General features: G+C 43.7%; 1 protein-coding gene across 2 annotated transcripts in view; it reads right to left on the bottom strand.

The window, feature by feature from the left end:
- Positions 1-20,000, bottom strand: part of cdkal1 (CDK5 regulatory subunit associated protein 1-like 1) — a 422,084-nt gene that overhangs the window by 94,908 nt on the left and 307,176 nt on the right. For both annotated transcript variants that reach the window (XR_013962583.1, XM_080738605.1), the window contains exon 12: positions 12,428-12,490. Coding sequence is in view for 1 of the 2 variants with exons in the window: in XM_080738605.1 (XP_080594731.1) it covers positions 12,428-12,490 (63 nt within the window). In the remaining variant the exon portion in view is untranslated. The remainder of the gene's footprint in view (positions 1-12,427; positions 12,491-20,000) is intronic.

The raw sequence follows: 20,000 nt of genomic DNA, 5'->3' as shown, positions 1-20,000 counted from the left end.
TGCGTGCACACACACGTCTGTATTGATTTGGTTAAAAACAGATGTTACACAATCGCACGAGTCAAATAAATAACAGTGCGTAACACGTGTTATCAGTGTGTACAGTAGACCCCCGAGAGAACATATCAGTCGTACAAGTTAAAGGTTCCCTGGACTTCCCCGTCTCAAACAGACCCTCAAATAGATATATAAGCAGCTGTCGAGCCACACCTGATCCTCGTAATATCCCACAGATCCTTGGTAGTGATTTAGTGCAGACCCACACTGCTACTGAGAAGATAACAGTGGAGAATGAAACCTATAGGCAGTGATACAGTCACTCTATAATCTCTCCCATTGTGCTACGTTCTACAGATTAAATGGTAGGTAACTCTTTTAGCCACTTAAACCCCGGCATCCATATTGTGGGGAAAGGCTTTCGCAGAGAAAATAGCCAAGATGCAGCTATTTTCAGCAAAACGTTTCCCCCACAATGACAGGAAACAGTAAAGATACTAGTATAGGGCCCTGAGGGACTACGCTCAACCATATGGGGTTTAAGAGGTTAAACCCTCTAGTCCAGTGGTCCTCAAAGTGGATTTCAGGGACTCTCTTCGTTCCTTTTTGGGGGTCTAAATTGACCCTAACAAGTCTGTAACTTTGACAGTGTACAAAAGGAACCAAATGGACCGTTCTTTTTTTCTGTCTACACCAAATCGGCAATGAGTGAAGGTCAGAACGCGTCGCAAGCTTGACTCAACATCAAATTCTGAGAGTTCAATTTGGTGAGGGAAGGCTGTCACTTCAGCAAAAGCACTACACAGCGATGCTGGGGTTGAAGTGGTTAGTCAGAGATGCCCAGTTGACTGTTGAGGGCATTTGTTTACAAATGATACACAGCTACTATATATCAAGTGCTAATTTAACACTGGGTTAACTCTAGAGTGTTAATTTAACTCTGGGTTAAAATAACCCTGTAGGCTTTATTGTACAGAAGGATTAATGTCTGTACACACCAGGAGTTTATTTTATGCGAATCATTTCACAAATAAAGAGGCGACGAAGCGCTGCAATTCATATTTCAGTGCAAATAAAATCCTAAACCAGTATGAATGAGGTATCAGCGCGATGTGTTGTGAACGTGGAAGATCTGCTCCTTCCAAAACTAATCTTGAAAGTATTTTGAATATTTTCTAAACATTTTAACAACAAAAATCTTGTTTGTGGGTCTGTCACTCAAACGTCTCTGTCACACGACATTTTCAGACGGGGGTCTGCGACAAAATATATATTCATTTCAGGTTCCTTGACATACACATAAAAAAAGTTTGAGAACAATGGTCAGGAGCCACTAGCTATGAGCCTCCGCAAATGACAAAGTAAACAGTAAGAGTTTAGTGCAGGAGAGCCAACATGAGCTAAGAACATGAGACAAGCAATAAGCAATGCCTGGAAAAACACACTGTAAGTGAGTAAAAATTTGCTGTGCATAAATATAGAAAACTAAGGAATGGAAAGGCCTTGCTTATCAATAGCAGACACACAGTGCGACACCGGGAAGGCACAGGAAATCATCAGCCATCTTTCTGTTTGGGCCTGACAGGTACATAAAGGAGCAAGGTGTGTGTGTGTGCGTGTGTGTGTGTGTGTGTGTGTGTGTGTGTGTGTGTGTGTGTGTGTGTGTGTGTGTGTGTGTGTGTGTGTGTGTGTGTGCGCGCGCGTGTGTGTAAATGCACTTGCCGTACGTGACAACGGGTAAGATCTATAAAGCATTTACTATCATGTGAGTGTCAGACAGTCCTTTGTCCGGGGTAAATTGCAGTCTTTAGAGCTGGACACGGCTAAAAGCATCCTTTGCTTTGAAAACAGGCCAAGTCACAACCTACAGTACAGCCGCGCTATGAACTACTGCATTTTATAAAGAACACGAGCGTCTGTCTGTGTGCAGGGGCGGCTGAGGGTGTACGACATGCGTTTTTTATAAAATGTAGCTGCAGGCAGACAGGCAGGCAGGCAGGCAGGCGCGCGTACACGCACACAATGCGAATGACGCTTCTAGCATTTAGGAGGACGGGTCAGGGCAGTCTGTGGAAGGGAGAGCGATGCTATTTTTCCAGGAGACATCCTGAGTGAGCTTCCAAGGCAACCATAATTACATTCCTATTCATTGCTGTCCGCACTAATTGGCAAACTAGTTGCACTGTTGCTCTGGCAATTATAAACACGACACCACAGTACTGTATAATGATAGAGGGTTGAGCAGACACACGCGCGCGCACGCACACACGCACGCACACACGCACACACACACACACACGCACGCACACGCACACGCACACACACACACACACACACAGACTCTTCAGGAGTGGATACCCTGCCACTAGAATTTCATGAGAATGAAAAGACATTTGACAAAATACATTCAAGATTCTTTTCCCTATAGACACATGTAAGACATGTTAAGGCATATGTAAGACATGTGTCTGCAGGGACACTGCAGACACTCTGTGTGTGTGTGTGTGTGTGTGTGTGTGTGTGTGTGTGTGTGTGTGTGTGTGTGTGTGTGTGTGTGTGTGTGTGTGTGTGTGTGTGTGTGTGTGTGTGTGTGTGTGTGTGTGTGTGTGTGTACAAGCTCACACATGCCGTACGTACCGCTGCTAATGCCTTTAGAAGTAACTGGATCATAATTAGCATTTTAAGGACCGTGGTACACTTAAAACTCTCCTTCAATATATGCAGGGACATACAGCACGCACACGCACACGCACACACCCACACCCACACCCACACCCACACACACACACACACACACACAATGTCACAAACCCTCTCTCACCATCTCAAGCACTTACATGTAGAGACGAATACACTTGTTCTCTCAATGTCTCTCCAACACACGTGGTGATAATTACTGTGTGATGGTAGGGAATACAGATTGAAAAAAGCTTTCGTATGTGAATGGGAGACATGGCACAGCATATTAATGAAGCTAACAACGGCAGGCTAATAATGTTCCCCCTGAGACACAGGGCTGGTCAATCATGTACAAAAAAATCACACTCGTGTGAACTGAGCGGTGGAGGCTGCGTGTGTGCGCGTGCGTGTGTGTGTGCATGCGTGCGTGCGTGTGTGTATGTGTATGCGTGAATGTGAGTGTGAGTGTGCCTGGCCGGCTGGCCTTAACAACAGCGCCACTCCTTTAACATGTGTGGTCAGAAAAGTTACTGCAGGCTACATACAGACAGACGCATACACACACGGCCACGTATAGGAGACGGTGTAACCACCGCTCAAAAAAAGGATTGTGACACAGTGCACAGTTCAACATTATCTCTATGAACCTCTAAACAGGAGGAATACATGTCAGAATGGAAAACGTGGCATTCCCTAGGCCGGGCCGTAACAATGGCATACAGTGCACAGCATTATTATTACTTAAAGGGGAGAACCACCCATTTTCAATATTGAACTATATGTCATTAATATACTGTATTGCCTAGAACAGTGTTTCTCAAACTTTCAAATTTCAAGGTTTCCCCTTAACTCTGACAGTGTACAAATGAACACTGGCGGGTTCATTCGGTTCCATTTGTACACTGTCAGAGTTACAGGCTTGTATGGGACAATTTAGACCCCCATAAAAGAACCCAAGGAGTCCCTGAAATCCACTTTGAGAACCATGGGCCTAGAACTGGAGGACTGATTTTGGGGTTTGTAATGTAAAGTACACCGTGATGATCATCACGGTGTACTTTGCAATACAAACCCCCAAATCAAGTCAAGTAGACCTGAGTTTGTGCTGTACTTACTACTCAGACCGTTTTCTTTTTTTCCCCCCGTACACCAAACTCCACGGCAAAAATGACTGTACTCTCCTCCTCTCCTCACAGCACGACACATTGTGGGTTTGTACATCTGCCATTGGATAATGTTACTCCAGAATATGGATGCTGGGGTTTTTTGTTGTTGGTTTAATAAAAAATGTCTGTGTTCATTCATAAGATCCCTTTTTACTGTCTCGCTTGTTCTGTCTATCCCCATCACTACTCATGTTTCTTCCTCCCCCCTCTCTCTCTTGTACTCCCCAATTACCCCTGTTTATTGGGATGGGAGGTCTCTCTCTCTCGCTCGCTCGCACACACACACACACACACACACACACACACACACACACACACACACACACACACACACACACACACACACACACACACACACACACACACACACACACACACACACACACACACACACACCTTTTACACAAGTAAAAGAAACAAGGAATGGATGAATGGAACGGAATAGAACACTTGGTACCTACACTAGGTGTCCCTGGCCTCGTCAACAAGTGTCTCTGTGAAAAGACTCTGCAGGGGTCTGCTGTAGGCTTTTCATCGCTAATTCCCATTGTGTGCGTGTGCGTGTGTGTGTGTGTGAGAGAGAGAGAGAGAGATAGGGGGAGAGAGAGAGATTGTAATATCGTCACTGTCAGGTGGAGACTTCGACAAAACTCAACTGTCTTTTCAGGATATCTGGGAACCCATTGGCAAAAAAAGGTTTCACGGCCCACTGGCGCCGCAGATTAGCTGTTCACAGACAAACAGACAGACGGACGGACGGACCCACAAGAGCGAAAACATAATCCCTCGCCTTCGGCCGTTCATCATTACTATCATCCTGGCAGGGATAATAAGTCAGGATGGACAGAGAGACAGACAGGTGAGTGGAGAGAGGAGAGAGAGGGTCATCATGGTAATCACCCTCTATCATCTCTTCTTCTCTGAAAGAGACAGGAAGAGATGATGATGATGATGATGCAACAGAGGCAGCCACTGAATGGAGCGATAAAAGGTCACAAGGTTAAAAAATGTTTCTGCTTTTGTTTTGTTTTTCAAGAAAAAATAAAAGAGACAATGCGTAGAGGGTAGCTTTTCACAATAATGAAAAAAACAACAGCACTCACTGTTTAAACTGAAGCAATTAAGACGTAGCCAAAGCCCAGCGGCTTGTTAATCTCTCGCTTGGGGGGAGAGAGAGAGAGAGAGAGAGAGAGAGAGAGAGAGAGAGAGAGAGAGAGAGAGAGAGAGAGAGAGAGAGAGAGTGTGTTACAGGATAATTATGGTTTATTTCTTCAAATAATAAAGAAATATGTCAAGTTTTATGAGGCAAGTTGGGATTAGATGAGTGAAAGCTCACTCAACCCCCCCAGCCCGACTCGCTCGCCCTCTATATTTGTCCATCCCTCTAGTTCCTAGTTTCTATGGATGGGCAGGTGTGACAGGACATGTTGACAGCTTGTCCCTTATCTCTTGCCATAGGGAAGACTGTCAGCCATGTCATTCAGGCATGTGAACACAGTTATGTGTGCGTGTGTGTGTGTGTGTGTGTGTGTGTGTGTGTGTGTGTGTGTGTGTGTGTGTGTGTGTGTGTGTGTGTGTGTGTGTGTGTCATGAGGCCTTCTCCTGCTCAGGGGAGTGATCAAATCTGTCAACTCTTGTGTGTGTGGGGGGTATGGTGACGGTAGGACAACAGTGTCTACATACTGTATCCTGGGAAATGTGGAAAAATCTCATGATTAATAGCCGCTGTGTTTTCACTTTTCCCAACAACTACAGTGTCTACCAGAATCCTCTTATTAAACAGGTTTTTTGTTGTGAATCATGCTTATTTAGACAGACAGGCATGAGCTAATTGTCGGATGGAAATTACAGTAACACAAAAACAATACCCATGTTATAATTTGTCAGGTAGGGGAAGTGATATATATATTTTTTTTGTTGTTCAAATAAGTGTTAAATAGCTCTATATTCTGATTTAACTCATTGTTATAGAATGATTGTTCAGTAACAGTAGTCTCCATGTCTCTCCAACTATTTATTAAACAGAACATGCATTTTCAGGTCAGGATAGCAAGCAGGGGTGTCGCACCAAATTCTGGGCCCCATGGGTACAAGGATTCACTGCGGGCCCCCCATGAATGTTCTTTATAGGGGGAGGGGGTTTAACCCATTTAGCTTGGGAACGCATTATTACGCATTATTTTGTGCTTTAATTAACTATTGAAAAATAGCAGATATACAAGCTCACAGCTTGTATATCTGCTATGTTTCAATAGCTAAAGTATAAAATGATTAAGGCCCCTCCACCTTGGGCCCTAGTAACTCAGTCCCACTTTCCCCCCCCTTGGGATTTCTCAAGGTAGAGACAACAACTTGCAATGAGCCTGGTCTACAAGATATTCACGGAATCAATTCCCAGGGTTAGGGTTAGGGTTAGAAAGAGTAACACCAGAGGGAGCTCCATTGATCTCATTCCCCCAGTTTCGGCACAAACATGGGGATGAATTAATTCTACTATTATGACAATGTGAAATGTCCTACCGACAGCCATCAAAAAGTGTGACTCTGTACGCTCCTTCAAAACCGCCATAAAAGAGCACCTGTTTGCAATTTGCAAGTGGACCTAGTCAAGTCTTCTAGCTTGGCAAAATAATTTACCCCCTTGTTTTTTTTTTTACTGCTCCTAGTATTGATGATCTCTTGTATAGTATTTCATGTCTTTATGTCTTGATGAATGAATACACAGAACCACAATGTTTAAAAAAGAAATTAAATCATTTCGGCATTATTGTTTACCTGTTAGGAGTGTCACGATATAGCGTCCCACAATATATCGCAATATTAATACTTGAGGATATGTGGTCGTGACCAGATGTTGCGTTAGTATGGTAATTTCTTTGACTGATTCTTTATGACAAAGACCGGAAAATATACAGTAAATCTCTCTGGGCAGCCTGACCTGACAATGACACAGCAGTTCATTAATTATCACAGCAAATCAGGCACATTTCAAATCCTCTGCGTTGCAAGCTCTCTCTCTCTCTATTTCCCTTTAATAATAACCTGTGTAAAATGTGCTGCATTGGGAGGTAAATGCGAGACAATTCATTGTGAAGGTAAGACCTGAAGAAGAGATTTGTCACAATATATTATAACTTGGCATGGCAGTCAAACTGAGACAGTCGGTTATATTAGATGGAGTTGTGTATTGAACAGTCAACAAGTTGTATCATTTCGATTTAGAAAATGTCAGAAACTTTCATAAGAGGGCATTTGTCACAAATTAACAACAACACACACGCATTTGAAGATGAAACATCCAACATAGATGCACAAAGACTCTTCACAAAAGCTATACTGCAACTGTGGCACCCAGGTGATTTTCGCTCGCAGCATGCATAATTAATGTATTTGTGCAAGATGACCCTGCTAAATAAAATGTGTACTGTATATTATATATTGTTCATGTTCAAATAGTTCAATACAAAATATAATGCTGTAACAGTTACGGATATTTCTTCTCATTTTAAGAAATTTCCATGTAATTATATATATTTTTAAAAGGGATTTATTCCACAACTTTGCACATAACACAGAGTATGCATGTGGCTGCCGACTAGGAAAATGTATAAAGCTAAACGTTGACGTTTATGGTGGGTAGACTGTAATATTCCATATGTACAAAGTAAACACAACATGGCTCAGAAGGTCTTGGAGAGAGAGAGAGAGAGAGAGAGAGAGAGAGAGAGAGAGAGAGAGCGAGAGAGAGAGAGAGAGAGAGAGAGAGAGAGAGAGAGAGAGAGAGAGAGAGAGAGAGAGAGAGTGTGTGTGTGTGTGTGTGTGTGTGTCGTGTGTGTGTGTGTGTGTGTGTGTGTGTGTGTGTGTTTGCTTGCATGCGTGTGTGTAGTGTGAGTGTGTGTGTGTGTGTCCAGTGTGAGGTCTTGGTCCTAGACAAAGCACTCTGCCAGCTTTCTGCCCAGTGGTCTTTTCATTGCTGATGGATGGACCTTGTTCAGCACCATCTGGCTATAGGATACTTCACATTAATCATCACACGCATGCGCACGCGCACACAAACACTCACACACACGGGCGTCACAAGGGGGTGGGGGGTGGACTGAGTTACTAGGGCCAAGGTGGAACGGCCTTCATTGTTTTATACTTTAGCTATTGAAAAATAGCAGATATACATACAAGCTCACAGCTCGGCACCAAGTGCCGTGCTGCGAGCTTGTAGATCTGCTATTTTTTAAACCAAAATTTTGCTTCTGGGGGTCCCTGGAACTAAATATTGGGGGTGGGGGTCCGTGCCAAGATGGGGGTCCGTGGCCAGATACATATCATTTTGGGGGTCTTTCAAATGAAAAAGTTTGAGCACCTCTGACATAGAAACATAAGTTTTTTCAAAAAACCTTAGAAGGATTTGAAATATTCCTTTTCACATTTAAAAAAAATAGCAGATCTGCAGTGCAGCACTCTGTGCCGCGCTGTGAGGTTGTATATCTACTATTTTTCAGTACAAAATAATGCGTAATAATGCATTCTCAGTCTAAATGGGTTTTAAAACCCCCCCCCCCCCCATGGGGCCCCACAGTGAATCCTTGTACCCAGGGCCCAGAATTTGGTGCGACACCCCTGCTCTCACACACACACACACGCACGCACGCACGCACACACCTTTCTCGTTCTTTTTCTCTCTGTCATACACGTGCACGCACACAAGTCTCACACACAGATATACTGTATCAAACTAGGGGTAAGCATATGAACACTGCACATACACACACAGTACACACTTCACAGGCAGAGTCAACATGGGGTAACACAGAGAGCAAAGCAAGAGGGTAAAGCAAGTTAGAACGCAAGAAAGCTAGAATGAATCTAAGAAAGAACGTAAGAACGAACAAAAGCAAGGAAAGGAAAGGAAAGGAAAGGAAAGGAAAGGAAGTCAAATCATGTGATCCCCTGGCTACTTTTAGCGGGACGTGTTGTACATGTGTGGTTCTAAATGAGCTTCTAGTGCTTAGGGGAGTCCAGCAGAACATAACAATAACAACGACTTAGTTAATTTGCATATTTAGATTCTGTTGGATGGTAGCCCGGAGCTATGGACCAATGAGGACTCTAATCCCCCCCCCCCCCCCCCCCCATGCTTTATTAATGCCCATTTCCTACATGTCCATATTAGAATGTGTGTTAGCAATTATGGCCATAGACAAACTAATATATTTCTCCTTTCTCCCCCTCTCTTGCGCCCACGCACGCGCATAAACACACGCACGCACGCACACGAACATATGAACACACGCGCACACACACACACACGCGCACACACACACACACACACACACACACACACACACACACACACACACACACACACACACACACACACACACACACACACACACACACACACACACACACACACACACACACACACACACACACACTCAGTGAGTTTGTAAACATATAACACACATAACATCCATAGATAAACTGAAAGCAGTTTTTATGTAATTACCCTGAAAGTCCAGACACCCAAGGGAATCGAATGCAAAATGAAAGACGTTATCAGACTTAGCCGATCAGCTATCATTTATTCCTATCTAACGGCTATAAGTGCTGATTTGATGGTACATTGTTACTTATGCATGAACATGCAGTAGCTTTTATGACCATGTTTGGAGTCAATGTCATTCATTCATATATCACAGTTAATGGAGGTTATAAAATGATAATGCAATCACTTGGGACAACACACAGACGCGCACGCACAAAGTACAGTAGGAATCTCTTTCTTTGGCTTTCACGTAGATGCAGACTTAAATAGCACAAGGAATTGATCGTATCCTGTGTATTGATGCCTTGAGAAGCATAGTAGCTACAGATAGAACATGAATGACACATTATCAATACATTCATATTGGAGGGTTATCAGCTATTTGACAGGATGGGATTAATGAAACATTCACCAAATGACACAGCGTGAAGGACCTGCAGTAAACTGGTTGACCTTTGTTCACACCAGAGAATATAGGTATACTTATTAACACACATTCATTTATTAACACATTATTATTATTGTTATATCTTCTGAAACCTTGTATCTCAAATTTCAACATTCCATGTTTTATCATCATTTAATGCTCTACTTTGTAAAAGTAGTGAAAATAGCAGATCTACAAGCTCACAATGGGTCAGATCGAGACGCGTTGTGAGCTTTTAGATCTGCCATTTTCACTAGTTCTGAACATTTTCGTTCCATTTCCTGCAAAGTAATGGTTTTGGACACCCGACAGGGTCCATATCCTATTTTGAGTATAGCACCAACTAATTAATAATGATGATGATGATGATGATGATAATAGCTCATGTTAATGATAACAGTTTCCATTTCAAATCATGGAACCAAACTTTAGGCAACAGCTAGTATAACACGCAAACAAAAACATGAAAAATGTAGCACTAAACAGTTAAAAGAATCTCTCAACAGAAGGCTGCATATTTTTAGTTGCTACCAGGGGTCCCCAGGGATCCTTACCTTAGGAGCAGGCATGCTCTCAAACACTAAACATCTCCTTTAGATTCAAACATGTTAAATGCATTTAGAGTATTTTTTTTTAGACTGTTAAGCATTTTTAGCTGGCACTGTCGCTCTATCACATCTAATGGTATGTACATGTGAGCTGTGTGTGCACGTCTGTGTGTGCTGTGCGCGCCGCCTGTGTGTGCCATGTGTAAGCGTGTCATCGCGTGGGCGGCGAGGGGTCCATGTCCTCCCGCGCTGAGTACGTGAGCTATCTTCAATCCCGTTAATTAGCGCCGAGCGCTAGCACAGAAAAGCACTAGAAACCCACCAAGACTCCAGCAGAGCTACGAACTCGAAAAGGTCAAACTTATTAAAACGTTTAAGCTGTGAGTGATGCGGTCTGACAGCTGGGATGAGGACATTGATTTGCGTTTAGACTTCAATTACATCTAAATCACCACAGAGTGACTTGTTTGGGAGAAAACGGAGAGCTGGGGGGCGCATGCCGTCATGCATGACTGGGATTTTTGTTTTAATAAAGTAGAACAAATACTGATTCAGAGATGCAATGCTTCAGCCAAATCACCACGACTGATAAGTCAAACTTCACACTTAATGGACATTTTATGCCTGCATATTCAGTGTTGAAATGAGATACGTATAACACAGCTTCTCATTAATTGTCTTACACATATCTCTATGTAAGTGCACACATACAGAAGCGCAGACCCACTCACATCCACGCTCTTGATAAAAGAGTGTTGTCGATAGATGCTTGAACGTTGACATCGTTCAACCTCTTCACGATAGATGACCTCACGGACCTCAACAACGCAATCGCAGGTACTGTATAAGCGCATTCTTCTGTACTCACACTCATACACACACAACCGTTCTGCACCCACACACACACACACAGACATAACCTACACGCCTACAGGAAAGTGCAATCAGTTAAAACACTCAAGTGCAACTCATCAGTCAGATTGCTGACAAGAGGCATCTCTCTCTCTCTCTCTATCACACACACACACACACACACACACACACACACACACACACACACACACACACACACACACACACACACACACACACACACACACACACACACACACACACACACACACACGCGTACAAAATGCTGTGACAGTGTCATAAATTACCCAGTTATAATGTCAAGCCATCCAGAGTCCAGACGAGTGTACAGGTGTAAATGTGAATGGGCTTTCATACTTAATAGTAGTGGTCAACCCTTAAGCGTTAACCACCGTGAATGAGCGCTTATAAGTGAATTAAGTGTGCTGAGAATGAGAAGGATCAATACACCAGGACAGGTTAATACACGACAATGGCCGAAGGATGGAAAGAGAGAGAGAGATGGATGATGAAAGACCCTAAATGAAATTACGCACGCACGCACGCACGCACGCACGCACGCACGCACGCACACGCACACACACACACACACACACACACACACACACACACACACACACACACACACACAGAGACGGACAGTAAAGCTTGATTGATAGTTTGTCGCACGATGGCGTCGCAAAACAATCAAAAATACAAAATCGAACTAGCTACTAGGGCTGTCACAATTATTACGGTACATAATCGTCTAATCGCAATTATTTGACATAATCGTGATTATTTTTCATAATCGTCATGCTCGTTTCCATGTTGAAAAATATTCATATGTATTTTTTTTAAAGTAAAAAATAGTGGAAATAGCAGATCTACAAGCTCACAACACGTCGCATTGCGACGCGTTGTGAGCTTGTAGATCGGCTATTTCCACTATCAATGTTCTTTTTTAAGTATAAAGTTGTCAAATATGTCAGTAATTTCTTTGTATATTTAGGTTATGTGTCATATGCAACTTCAAAGCCTAAAAGCCAAACAAAAATGTAATTGTCAACGACAAAAACACAATTATCGTTAATCGCAATTATTTGAGTGACAATTAATCGTCATGTAAAATGTCATAATCGTGACAGACCTACTAGCTACTTTAGGCTATAGACAGAGAGACAGACAGAGACAGACAGACAGACAGATGTCCTACCTTGTGGTCGTAGGGGTTGTAAGAATGGAAGAGTTGACTCAGTTCTTTCGTCCTCTGTTTCTTCTGTAGACAGAGTTCATAAAAAAAATGGTTACTCGCAGACATCACAACATCACACTGAACTCAATGAAAATGTAAGCACGCATTGTTGCTTGATGTTACTGACATTGTTCTAGTCACCTACAGTATCAGTAATTAAAGTAAACAACTCTTAAATCAAGAAAAAACAGCCTGACACTAATCTAACAATCAATCGACAATGTGCAGAAAGTTCAGATTATGGAAACAAACATAGTCTGTAGTCTGTATTTATGCTGTCTCTGCCTCTGAGTCTCTCAACATGTAACTATATAAATGGCATCTGTCATTTGCACTGAAAATACTGAATTGTATTGTGTATTCATATTTATGTCACATATTTCTGATATGGCTTTTTTTTACTTTGGTATATATTTATTTTACATACACATTTTCAGTGACATTTTCATGATTAAAAGTAGCAAAAGAGTAGCACACAGCATACAACAGAACATAAAATACCAAATTATGGACATAGAGAACGTAATGGCCATGGGTGACTAACACTGCCTGCAGAAACGCAGCGAATACCTCCCTTTACATAAAAAATACGGAATCTGTGAGGGGGGGAAATAGATTTATTTGCCCACCAGCTATGCAAAAAAAATATTTCACATTTTCTCATTGTCCCATTATTTTTTCTCCGTTGCTCAGAGCTTGGCCTTAACCTTGTATGTCCTTAATGAGTAATGAAATGCACAAGCCTTAGACATGAGTGTTTGATGTGTGCCAGTTGTTAATGCAATCAGTTACACGGGGCAGATGGAGTTACAAAGAGCGCTAATTAGCTAGCTGATTAGGCCATGTCTGGCTAAGGGGGTAGGATGTGCTCACATGCTAGTCTACTGTAGCTATGGGGAGTTTGCATTAGTTTTCTTTCTTTTTATTAATGTCTCTCTCTCTCTCTCTCTCTCTCTCTCCCTCTCTCTCTCTTTAACCCCCAACCCCCCAGTCTTTCTCTCCAGCTCTCTTTCTATCCGCAGCATCTAAGGGCGAGGTTTGGTGTCCTCAGGCCAACTCCGTACATATGTAACACTGCCTGCACACGTCGTCACGTTATCACACATGGACATCATTATATCATGTCATACAAGACAGCTCCAGGATAGCAACGGTAAGGATGAGGAGGGGATGTGGAGGAGAGCAGAGAAGTCTGCACTGAAATCTGTGATCATCACACAAGAAAGAAAGCTGAACTACCAAGTCAGGTGCACACATAATAATTCAGCCCTGTGTGTGTGTGTGTGTGTGTGTGTGTGTGTGTGTGTGTGTGTGTGTGTGTGTGTGTGTGTGTGTGTGTGTGTGTGTGTGTGTGTGTGTGTGTGTGTGTGTGTGCGCGCGTGCGTGTGTCTCCGGACGGCTGGGGGATGTAATACTTTCATTAGAGGATTCTATAATTCCAGTTTTTATCTTTTCCATTTGTCTTAAGTAGTGGATGAGGGAGGGGAGATGAAAGGGGTGAAGCAAGGAGAGAGAGAATGGACGAGGGAAGAATGGAGGAGTGAGAGTAGAGTAGGATCAGAGGAGAAGGACAGTTAGCCGTCCTTCTCATGGTTGGCTATTGGCCCGGATCGCCGGCCTAGATGTCTGGGCACTCAGGCTCTAAAGCAGCCGACAGCGCGTCGTGGGGTCGAGTCCCCACAACCGTTGCTGCGTGTCTCTCCCCGTCTCTCTCTCGCTCTTTCCTGTCCATTTTCATTGAAGACTATCAATAAAGGTAGAAAAGTAAAAAAGAAAAGAAAAAGAAAAGATACCTATTATAATCTTTACCTTATCTAACAGTCAATTTGTTTCACTCCATCCTCCTTCTTTTCTCCTATCACTACCCTTACAACATCCATCCATCCATCCGTCCATCCGTCCATCCGTCCGTCCATCCATCCATCCATCCATCCATCCATCCATCCATCCATCCATCACTCTCTCTCTCTCCCTCTCTCTCTCTCCGTCTTTGCCTACAGCCTCTCTAGTGCAATCCTCTCATCATCCAGAGTCCATCTTCCATTCTCTCACATTTCCTTCCTGTCCTCCTGCCCCCCCCCACCCCCCACCCCCATCCCTGAGGCTATGAGAGGCTCTGCAGTGACTGCAATCTACTCTCCTAATCTCCCCCCCCCCCTCTCCCCCCCACCCTCTCCATCTCTTCATCCATCTCCTCCTCCTTTCTGCCGTGAGGCTCTCCAGTGAGGGGAACTTATCCTGCTCATCGTCATGTCTTCCCTCTGTTCTATCCGTCTCCATATCCAGCACCGTCTCTCCATCCTCCTCCAAGCCTGGAGGACCTCGGGTGAAAACAATCCTCTCATCATCAGGGCTCTTCTACACCTTTCTGCGCCCTCCCCTCTCCCCCCGTTTCTCCATCTCCCAGTCTAATCAGCTGTTCTCTGTGTGTGTGTGTGTGTGTGTGTGTGAGAGTGTGAGTGTGAGTGTGAGTGTGTGTGTGTGTGTGTGTGTGTGTGTGTGTGAGATCCTCTGAGTTCTTTCGCCCCCTGTGCCTGGATGTGTTTGTGTGAGCACCCGCAGGATATGGAGGCAACCCCAGGTTACAATACCTCGACCCTCAATGAGCTCCCAGCAGAATTCCACTAGTTCAATAGCATGTGCCCACACATGCACGCACGCACACACACACACACACCACCTTATGGGTAATTTAGTTACAACTTCTATAAATAAAAACATCTATTCTGTCAAATGTTGGAATGTCAATCCATCAATTGTTCTGCGCGTCTTGTTGAGGAGACAACGGACGTACAACAAACCAGAGAGGACAAGAGCAGGGGAAGGAAGGAGGGCTAAAATCTCTCCGTCATGTTGGGTTTCTGCTCCCCACTCTTCCTACTTAGATTTCACCCTATGGCTTCTTTATTAAGCACAGCGCTGAGTAAACATTCTCACCCAAGCAGAAACCCAACGTGAATGCAGCGCTAGCAGTTCACTGGTGTCTAACTGTCTATACCAGGGCTATGGTAGACTCCTCTTGAAGCTTTCAAAATGCCAGTTTTTAGACTGTCAAATATTCTACTCATCAGTCCCACAGATGCTATTGCTCTGAAAGAAAAATCAAATCACACTCTCTTTCTTGTGGTACCACCCCACCACCATAACTATTCTCATATTGTCGGGCAAACAGCAACTTTCTAATATTTATATTTTTCCATAACTTTTCATCATAGAAGAGTGTCTCACAAAATAGAGAAAAAAGCAGATCTACGAGCTCAACTATTTTGTTTTTTTAAATAAAAAGGAACATTTTGGACTACAAGTTTTCCACCAGACAGTGATGATGATGAGTATGGATCATGGAGAGATGAGAGGATCACGGCAGAGAGTGGTGATCAAAGTGCGGGGCTGACCTTGTCAGGTTGACCTATCAACTGCCAATATTTCAGCCAATGAGGATGGAGAGGGAGATACAGGGTGAGAGCTCTCAGAGGAATGCACTCAATGAAAAAAACAAAAAACAAATACTGTATACCCAATAGTCAATTAATCCTGGTATTGATCCTTCTTCCTGGTGTCTGTCTGTATGTCTGTATGTCTGTGTTACAGTATGGTTCTTCATCTCCTTACTTAAGTTACATTTGGGAGATAAAGGTCTATTAATGTAGACTTCTGTATCACAACTCCTACACAGCCTACTCAGGGAAACACACACGTCAGGAATGATGCAAGTTGGGAATGCATGCCCCACCTGGTTATACAATACCCATTGTCAGAGTACCCATTGTACCTGTCTGTTTGTCGGTGCCCCTTTTAAGCCCATGTGAGCTCCACTGATTCCACTGATTTTTCACACAGCGAATCACTCTGCGTGCCAGAATAGTCCATATGGTAACCTCCATGAGCTTGTACCACAGAGCGATGTCAGAGCGTGGCATCATCAGCAACGCCAGCAAAATATATACCGTATACTAGTAAGATAAGATTATGACATCTATGACATCTGACATCATACATACAATCCCCTTTATGCCCATATATGGAGATCCCTGTCTGTACCAGCTACACAGATAGGGGCTGTCTAGTCTCGCGTGGCCAGACGGTTGCCTCCGCGATTTGGTCAAATGCTCCCAGCATACAGTCTGGCAGACCGGGGAAGAAATGATGAGTGCGAAGATGAAGCGGAAGTGAAGCCCCCACGTCACTTCCATTTCCGTCTCACATCACACACATTTATCATTATCTATCTATAAATGCGACAAATCTCTGTCTGTCTGTCTGTTTGTTTGTTTGTAATCCGCGTATCTCGAGAACCGTTCGTCCCACCGGCTTCAGATTCGGCACGCGCGTTCCCCGCCGCCGCGCGGAGTGCAGTGCCGGGCCTCGACCCGACCCGACTCGCGGTTTTCCGAAACCGGCGCGAAACGTTCGGAATCTCCTTATGCGGAGCTGATTGTTGACATCAGGCTGTTCCGGAGGAAATCGGCGCAAGCGCTGAGTCATTGTGACATCACTTCATAAAAGGCTCTGACATCACGTACGCCACATGAGTCAACACAAAATCTCTGTGAATGTGTATGTATGTATGTAATCCGCGTATCTCGAGAACCCTTCTTCCCACCGGCACGCGCGTTCTCCAGATATGGGCATAAAGTCTGACATCAGAGTTTTCTGCAACCGGTACTGTGTGTGCAGAGATCTTCATATATGGGCATAAGTGGACAAAGACAAACAGATGGTCAAAACGGGTCCTATGACAACAGGTATATTGGGGTTTGCATTAAAGGGTGGGGCATTCATGGGGTTTGCATTAAAGGGTGGCATATAATGAATTCTGACATTTCTGATAAGGATTCCTACTTTGCAAAGCATTTGGTTAGGTTTTGTAATGAGAATAATCTTGTGTTATCCAGTCAAGAGCTTCTGCCTGCTGTCAGTTATACATATTATAGTGAAGCTCACAGTACAACTAGCTGGCTGGATCATGTTATATGTACTGCAGATGCGCATGCAGCACTTGGGTCTATGAATATACTGTATGAAGCTACCACTACTGATCATTTTCCTGTGGAGATGACTATTGATACTGGCAAGATACCAGAGTTGGCTAAAGATAATGGTGGGGAGGGTGTGGCCAAGATAGACTGGGCAAAGCTCTCCACTGAGGATGTCTTATTGTACAGTGGAAGAACAGATGCTCTCTTAAGTCAAGTTCACTTGCCTATGGATGCCTTTGTTTGTGGTGTCAATTGTAATGATGCCAACCACCGTAATGACCTCTGTGTTATGTATAGTGGTATAGTGGATGCTCTCACTGTGGCCAGCAAACCTCTGTTCACTCATGCTAGAGGGCCAAATAAAATCAAGCCGGGTTGGAACAAATATGTAGCGGGCCACCATGAAGTAGCCAAGGCAGCCCATAGGGCCTGGGTTATGGCTGGGAAACCGAGACAAGGGCCTGATCTAGAGTACAAAAAAGTAACAAATGCTAGATATAAACAAGCTGTGCGGGCTGTGGGAAAGAATGAGCAAACCCTGAGAGCAGATTCCATGGCTGGGAAACTGCTAGGTAATAATGCCAATGGATTTTGGAAAGAGGTCAAAAATATTAACAGGTCTAAAGCAGCACTGCCATGTAATATTGATGGTGTGTCTGGTGCTGAAAATATAACTGAATTATGGAGAAAGCATTATGATGCTCTATTCAACTGTGTTAAAAGTGAACCCTTTTGTATTGGCAATATAGAGGAGGAAGGTGTACTCTTCAGACCTAACGAGATCTATCAAGCCATAAGGCAACTAGCTGATAACAAAGCCAGTGGCATGGATAATATTACAGCAGAGCACCTGAAGTTAGCCAGCCCTAGAGTCGCAACACTGCTGTCCATCTGCCTTACAGGACTGATGTCGCATGGTATCTTGCCAGACTCCATGCTCACAGTTACCCTAGTGCCCGTCATTAAGGACAAGGCTGGTAAGGTAGGGAGTATGGTCAATTATAGACCCATTGCCTTAGCCAGCATACTGTCCAAATTACTTGAAAGGGTTCTACTTGATAGGATAGGTGTTTTTATCCGCACCACAGACAATCAATTTGGATTTAAGGCGAAACATAGTACAGACTTATGTATATATGCCTTAAAAGAAGCAGTAGAAACGTATAGAAGACATGGCTCTACTATGCTGGTAGGTTTTATTGACGCTTCCCAGGCTTTCGACAGAATTAATCATCACAAGCTCTTCGTTAAACTTAAGCAGAGGGGTGTGCCAGGATGCATCATACGCATCCTGGCTTACTGGTATGCTAACCAGAATACAGTTTCTCCTCGCCCTTTAGTGTAGGTAATGGGGTCCGGCAGGGGGGGCTTTTGTCCCCAGCCCTCTTCAATCTCTATATGGACGACCTGTCTAAGCAGCTGGGAGGGTGTAGGACTGGCTGTGTGATAGGAAACACTTTGATTAACCATTTTATGTACGCAGATGATTTGGCCATCGTTTCTCCTAGTAGTGCAGGGTTTCAGCAGCTACTGAACATATGCTCTGAATATGGGGTTAAGTTTGATGTCAAATACAATGCCAAAAAGAGTGTGGTTATGATATGCAGGACCAAGGAGGACCTGAAACTCAATTTTCCTTTTCCTGTATTTTATTTGTCTGGTCATACCATTGCTGTGTGTAACAGTTGTAAATATTTGGGGCACATTATTAATGACAAGATGGAAGATGATTTGGACATGCACAGACAGAGACGTATGTTGTATGTGCAGGCTAACATGTTAGTCAGGAAATTTTTCTACTGCTCAGATGAGGTCAAGGTGAATTTGTTCAGAGCTTACTGTACTCCTTTATATACAGCTCCCTTATGGGTGAACTATAAAACAGAGAGTATGCGCAAGCTTAGGGTAGCGTATAACGATGCACTCAGGATCCTCCTGAAGAGGCCTAGGGGTGGCAGTGCTAGTCAGCTGTTTTGTGACTCGGGTCTCACCACCTTCCAGGCTCTCCTGCGAAACCTGATGTATAGCTTTAAAAGTAGACTTGATGGGTCTCATAATGAGGTGATTAACATGTTGATCAATCCGAAGTACAGCTCTGTAAGATATCGCTCACATATGTGGAAACATTGGTATGAGTGTCTTTTATAGATGTTTTTATTTGTTCTTTTTAGATCTTTATTGTCTTAACGAATTTATATTGTTTTTTAACTGTTTGTTTGTCTACCTTTGGCTTCGGCTGTAATAAAGTTTTGATTGATTGATTGATATATGGGCATAAGTGGACAAAGACAAACAGATGGTCAAAACGGGTCCTATGACAACAGGTATATTGGGGTTTGCATTAAAGGGTGGGGCATTCATGGGGTTTGCATTAAAGGGTGGGGCATTCATTCCCTATTTCAAATTCGGCACGTGCGTTCCCCACCGCAGCAGGTAGTGCAGTGCTCGGCCTCGACCCGACCCGACCCGATACACGATTTTCTGGAACCAGCACGAAAGGTTCGGATTCTGATGTCTGACATCAGGATTTTCCGGAACTGGCACTGTGTCTGCAT

The sequence above is a fragment of the Nannobrachium achirus genome (assembly GCF_963921795.1).
Source record: "Nannobrachium achirus genome assembly, chromosome: 2".
NCBI lineage: Eukaryota > Metazoa > Chordata > Actinopteri > Myctophiformes > Myctophidae > Nannobrachium > Nannobrachium achirus.
Note: the sequence above shows the minus strand (reverse complement) of the source record. Positions and strands in the feature narration are given on the sequence as shown.